Genomic DNA, 5,778 nt, shown 5'->3' with positions numbered 1-5,778 from the left:
GCTGACAGCTGGGCACATGTTCGCAGTCGCGCAGTTCGACGCAGACATATCACGATCGACCCGGGGGTTTAAGTGTGAGTTGGTCGCCCACTCTGGCAGCATGCATCCGCACAGGTGGTTTCCGCGCAGATCCAACATATTAGCACTGATATTGTACCACTCGTGCGGAATCGAGCCAGTCAGAGCGTTAGAAGCCAGCTGCATAGTGACTATGACAGCCATCTTGACCCATTGAGGAGGCAGAGTGCCAGACAGCGAGTTCCGGCTCAAGCTGAGAGACTGCATCTGAGTCAGCTCGCCCCAGTCCGCAGGCAGCGGACCTGTCAGTGCGTTGCCGCTCAAGTCCACTTTCGTTAGTCGTTTCAGGCGGCCCCAGCTCGCAGGCAGTGTGCCCGCAGTCAGTTGACCAGACCCACTCGCAATAATGCTTGTGACAATCACGGCGGCGCCGTCCACGCCGTCATCCAGCTCAGGCAGCACCAACGATTCGGTGTACGGCGACAAGTCGTCGCCGAAATTCAGTTCAGTCGGCGCGCCGGCATTGCAAATCACGTACAACCAGGTGCAGACGTCCGTGCCCGTCCACTGGCTCTTAAGAGACGGGTTGGACTCCGCAAAGAGCTGCAGGAACTTCAGCGTGTTCGTCTGTTCCGCATCGGTGTACGTGGCGGAGACCAGAACGGCGTACACGCACAGCACCATCATCGCTGCAGCCACCATCGTGCGGCGCAGCGGGTAGTGAAGCCGCGCCATGGGTCGCAGTTGGAGGGTGAAGGAAGGAGGTACGGGAGTCGCCGTAGAAAAGCTCCGTGGAACCGGACAGCAGCGGGGAAAACAGCCGTGGCACGCGAGACGTGCGTCTGTGGAGTGTGGCGCAGGGACGGATGTCGTTGATAAAAACAGAAACGTTGGAAGCAGAAAAGGTGCGTTTAAAACAGATAGCTTGAAGAGAGTTATGGCCGAAGAGAGCGTTAGAGTTGAGAGCGCTGCGGCTACTGTGTAACAGCGCAGGAAGAGAGCGAGGGCGAGAGAAGAAGCGGGGAGCAATGAGCGAAGCAGTGGGACAGCAGATGTGTGGCGGTGTGCGCAGCAGGCAGAGCAGCGGACCTGCACCACAGGCACGCGCATGCAATCGCGCGCGCACGCTGACACGCACACGCCCACACCAGTCGCACCACACAACGAGGGGGCGGTGGACGCTCCTCCGCCGCGGCCGCGGCTTTAGAGAGACAGAGAAACGGAGACGCAGATGGCGGCGACGGCGGCAGAGCAGGCAGCAGGCGATGCCCTCCGCACACACCGCACAGCACAGCAGTGCACAGCAGTGCACCTGTGCCGCGGTCGCGGCTTCGTCGCCGGTATCCTGAGTAGAAAATGACTTGCAGAGCACGAGAAAACACACACGAAGATCACGTCGCAGAAACACATCGCTAGCCAGCCGCTAGCACGTGGCATCGACGGCGGACGGCGCAGTTGCGGGCTCCACAACACCTTAGATTGTGTTGCACGGAGTAGTGCACAGCCGCCCGCACTGCTCCACCGCAGCACGACAGCCCCACCGCTCCGCCGGCGCATCACCTTCAGCAGCCGCAGAGGCGCCGCCGGATCCGCGTGTTGGGCCAGCCTGTCGATCCACGTAGGTGGCGCACCGGGAGCACGTGCTCCTCCTTCACCCCTCACTGCAAAGACGAAAGAGCAGCTGCCAACATTTCGTGGCGCATCGGGTCGGTCCCCCGCGGCCATGAGCAACAAGGGACGTGTTGTGTTGGAAGCACGGCGTGCGTTGGGGGGATCGAGGGGGTGGCCCCATCCGAGCGGCGGCGTGTCGAGCACCGACGTCTTCGCGCCTGAGAAAACCCCAGCGCGCGGATCGCGTTCGCCACAGCCCGTGCCGGGAGGGGCGGCCTCACTCCGCCGACCACCGATGCAAAGGCGGCGACGGCGACCATGTACCGTACGCAGCGTCTTGCGCATTCCGCATCGGCCACTCCACCCCGTCTCACCCGGTCCACGGCACTACGCCTCTGCATGGAGCCACCCTCGAGACGACCACACACCGGCTGTTCCGGCAGGGCCTCCAACCATTCTTGTATCCGTCTTCACGAGGTGTTGTGCGGCGGCAGTGTCACGGCGGGTTCGGGGAGGCACACGCGCGGACAGCGCGGTAGGGATGCGGGATGAGCCACACTCGTGCCACGGCAAGCAGCGCAAAAGGTCGCGACCATGAAAAAGGCCGCAGCCGTCGCCGTGTCTGCGCTCACGCGTGCAACGACAGTGGGCAACGGTGAGTGATGGCCACAGCTCTTCGGGCAGCCCTCGCAGATCGTCGGGCACCGGCTCCGAGCGCGCCGCGTCACGGGTGTCGAGCCGGGTTGTGCCGTCTTCGGCCCTCTCCGGCATGCCAGCGACCCAGTGGCAACGGAGAAGGAGAAACGGGAAACGAAGGTCCCTTTGTCGGTTGCACGGACTTCTCGACACCGCACGCGTGTGAAGGATCCAACGAAGTCAGCGTGCCGCATCGCATCATCGTCCTCGCGTGCATGGAGGGCCGCGGGACCCGACGGGGCTCCATACGATTCGTTGTGCACGCGGCAGGACCTCCGCTCCCAGGCATTCCATCCTCCGCCCCGAGGCAGCTGACGGCTGCGATGTTAACGCGGCTCACATTCTTGCGCGCGGAGAGCTGCGGCGCTTGGGCGGCCCTTCCGTTGCAGCAACGCCACCGCCGCCGCCCCCACCGCCTCGGCAGGTGGAGCAGCCGCGTCCCATCCGTTGTCCACGTCGGCATCCGCACCCCCTACCTCCATCGGGCGCAGCGTGTGGCTGTAGCGGGGCGGCGAGATGCCTGAGGCAGCCGGTGACTGGCGTAAGAAGGCTCTCTGCCCGCGACATGTCCGCAGCAGCAACTTGTCCACCTTCAGCGACGTTGATCGGCGCGGCGTAGCGCCCCCATCCAGAAGGTCGAAGGTCGTCGTGGCGTGGAGGGACCTAACCGGCGACTCGCCCTCGTGCAACTCGCGCACCCCGCAAGCTGGCTCCTGCGTGCGATGCTCCACACGTCTTCCTTGGGGTGAGAGATTTCTGCGTACGGCGGGAAGAGCGGCATGGGGCGATGTTCGATGATTTCGTCGAGCAGGCGTCGCCGCTGGGAGCGCAGACTCATTGTAGACCTGGTAGTTGTGGCACTGCATCGCCCCACCCTGCGAGCCAGGAGGGAGAGGTTGCATCACGCACCTCCCACCGCTCTCCTTGCCGGGTGCGCAGAGCGTGCAGAGTCAAGCAAGGACCGCCGTCGGTGGGAGCCGCTTCAGCCCCGCAAAGCCGAGGAGCCTCGCCTTCGTCCGCGCGTCTGTCAGTTCTCCCACGGCGTGCCACCACAACGCCGCCTCTCCGCTGCTGCGCATTCAAGGGAGTTGTGCCGCAGTACGGATTGTTCAGCCAGCGAGGTTGCGGCGTCTTTTGGCGGCGCCTCGGCCTTCGTCGCGGCCCGCGCCAGCAGTTATGCGTGCGTTGCATTATCGATGTTCGCGTCTTTCGAGCCGCTCCGTGGCATCCTGCACCTCACAGCACAGAACGAGCCGGCATCCTGCTGGTTACGGCACGGTGTTCGCTCCTTCTGGAGTTAGAAAACCCCAAGTGATAAGGAGGGCAGTGCCTGTGGATGCCCGGTGGGAGAACTGTGATGATGATGAAAGCAGGCGATGCATTTAGGGAATCAGAAAGAACTGTGTGCCATCCGGCGACAGAAACAAAAGATGAGCACAGCGGAGACGAAGAGGGAGAATGGTGCGGGAGGGCGCGGGGGAGAACACAACGAGGGGCGGCCGGAAGGACACAACAACACAGCGTGGTGCACTCGCCGTCGACGCGGTCAGACCAAACTACGTAGCGCTTGTTCTACTTGTGGATGCAGCTGTAAGGTTGTACACACGGTGGTTTCCTTCCTGCGCAGCTTCACGGACAACGACTTCGGATCACTCCACCGCAGCTCAGTCGGCTAAAATGCGTTCGGCTCTCGCGCTCTTATCACGCACGAACGAAAACACTCGGAGATGAAAGGGGAAGTGAGGAATCCATTCGAGGTAGCTCTCCGCCGTCGAGCACAGCACCACGGAGAGGAAAAACGAAGAGGAAATGAGCGCGGAGTTGTGAAGCTCTACAGCACTCGAGAGCACGAACAGACGTGGCTCGGTGCAGACATTCACACTGCGCAGTACAAAACAAAAGAAACTGTGTATTCCACGCACAGCATCATCGCTCTACCGTATTTAACCACATGAGAAGATATTGGAAGAATGAGAAGAAAAAAGGCCGTGTCCGGTCGTGCGAAAAGTGCCAGTAAAGCACAAATACATCTTTCAGGTGAGCCTGCAAACAGGCCCTGAGTACAGCGCTTGAGAAAACATAACATGCCGCCCTTCTGGGCTCACACCGGTGCTCTCGCGTAGGCAGACACACTCGGCACCCACGCTGAGCTCCCCAGCCTTCTCTACTTGGTCTCCCGCCGCATTTGGTTTTTGAAGCCACGCCCAAACACCGTTACGCGCAGAGCGGGCCCCTTGACTACGCACCTCATTCATTGGATGAGGGCGGCCCCATGGTAAAGCCGGGAACAAAAATACGTTTCAAATGATAATAATAAACAATTCTCGTGTCGTTGCGAGCACCACAGCAGCGAAGTGGGGCCATTTTGGATTGTCTGTTGCTCCTCCACCATCCGAAGAGTACACAGATGCCGGGAAGATAAGTCACACCACACAGACTTCGCTTTTGTGGGAGCACGCACCGTTTTTCCGTAGAAGCCGAAGCGTTTCGCGAAGATAAACGAACAAGAGAGTCACTGAATTGCCTCTCCGCACTATTTGGGAGAAGAGCGCCGTCACGCGCAGAGACGAAACAGCAGCACGAGGAATGAAAGCATTAATACATCGGAGGGAGTGTGGGTGAGTTAATACGGATGAAAAGAACTGCACTAGAAAATAAAGCTTTTGTCGCTGTTTTTTCGGTCACTCGCGTGTTAACGTCACGCATGTCGCTCAGAAAGATGACGGGCCACTCCAGCCATCTCCATTCGGTCGCACCTCATGCGGAACCACAAAGAGTAAGACCTCGATCCTTCATTTTCGGTTAAATAAGATGAGAAAGAAAAGGTGCAACTAAACTCGCTCGCTTCTCTGCAGTGCCCACGTGCTGGCGCTGTGTGTTGCTCTTGTATGGAGGGACCCAGGGAGCACACCATCCCCCCCCCTACCACCGCCAACTCGTCGCAAGCAACATTTCTCCGGCGCAGAGGCACGCACCGCGGCTCCATCGCAAACCTAGGGGACCACACACACACAAACACGCTGTTGCGCGAGCCAGCGAGCTGCACGCTTAGGTGCATACACGTGAAACAACGCGGCCGTCCCTTTTTGTCGACGCGGCGCCTTCGCGTCACCCTCCGCTGGGATACCGCGACAGCGGCGTGGGAAGGGCTCTCCGCTGCTGCGCAGGCAAAGACGTACCAAAGCCGCAAAAGCACACAAAGGCAGCCATTTCATCGCGAATGAAAACAAATAATAATTGAAAAAGGGGTCTGAAGAAAAGAACACCACGGAAACTATTCACATCGTCCTTCGTCGAAGGCCGGAGAGCGCGCACGCCAGCTAGACCAGGCTCCACAGCACAGATGTGCACAGCAGTGCCAGCATTGGCCATCCATTGGGGTTGCCCAAGCTCTGCCAGTGCGCCGCATCACAGTAAGAGGCGCATTGAGAGTCATCCGTCAGCATGTAACTG

General features: G+C 60.2%; 4 protein-coding genes across 4 annotated transcripts in view; all 4 read right to left on the bottom strand.

The window, feature by feature from the left end:
* Window positions 1–1,129, bottom strand: ABB37_06739 (hypothetical protein; the record flags this gene model as incomplete). Its single annotated transcript, XM_015805117.1, has 1 exon — window positions 1–1,129. A coding segment is annotated over exon 1 (753 nt), but the record flags the coding sequence as incomplete, so codon positions are not given.
* A 1,522-nt stretch (window positions 1,130–2,651) lies between these two features.
* ABB37_06738 (hypothetical protein) lies at window positions 2,652–3,727 on the bottom strand (the record flags this gene model as incomplete). Its single annotated transcript, XM_015805116.1, has 1 exon — window positions 2,652–3,727. Exon 1 carries the CDS (start codon window positions 3,225–3,227, stop codon window positions 2,652–2,654), a length of 576 nt encoding a protein of 191 aa, XP_015656409.1. The 5' UTR covers window positions 3,228–3,727.
* A 1,296-nt stretch (window positions 3,728–5,023) lies between these two features.
* ABB37_06737 (hypothetical protein) lies at window positions 5,024–5,383 on the bottom strand (the record flags this gene model as incomplete). Its single annotated transcript, XM_015805115.1, has 1 exon — window positions 5,024–5,383. The coding sequence occupies one exon, from the start codon at window positions 5,381–5,383 to the stop codon at window positions 5,024–5,026; it is 360 nt and encodes a 119-aa protein (XP_015656408.1).
* Window positions 5,384–5,645: 262 nt separating this feature from the next.
* Window positions 5,646–5,778, bottom strand: part of ABB37_06736 (surface membrane protein gp46-like protein) — a gene marked incomplete at its 3' end in the record, with an annotated part of 1,600 nt that continues 1,467 nt past the window's right edge. The window contains exon 1 of the mRNA XM_015805114.1: window positions 5,646–5,778. This exon is cut by the window's right edge and continues 1,467 nt beyond it. Within this exon, the coding sequence (XP_015656407.1) occupies window positions 5,646–5,778 (133 nt within the window).

The sequence above is a fragment of the Leptomonas pyrrhocoris genome, assembly GCF_001293395.1.
Source record: "Leptomonas pyrrhocoris isolate H10 chromosome Unknown, whole genome shotgun sequence".
NCBI classification, from domain to species: domain Eukaryota; phylum Euglenozoa; class Kinetoplastea; order Trypanosomatida; family Trypanosomatidae; genus Leptomonas; species Leptomonas pyrrhocoris.
Note: the sequence above shows the minus strand (reverse complement) of the source record. Positions and strands in the feature narration are given on the sequence as shown.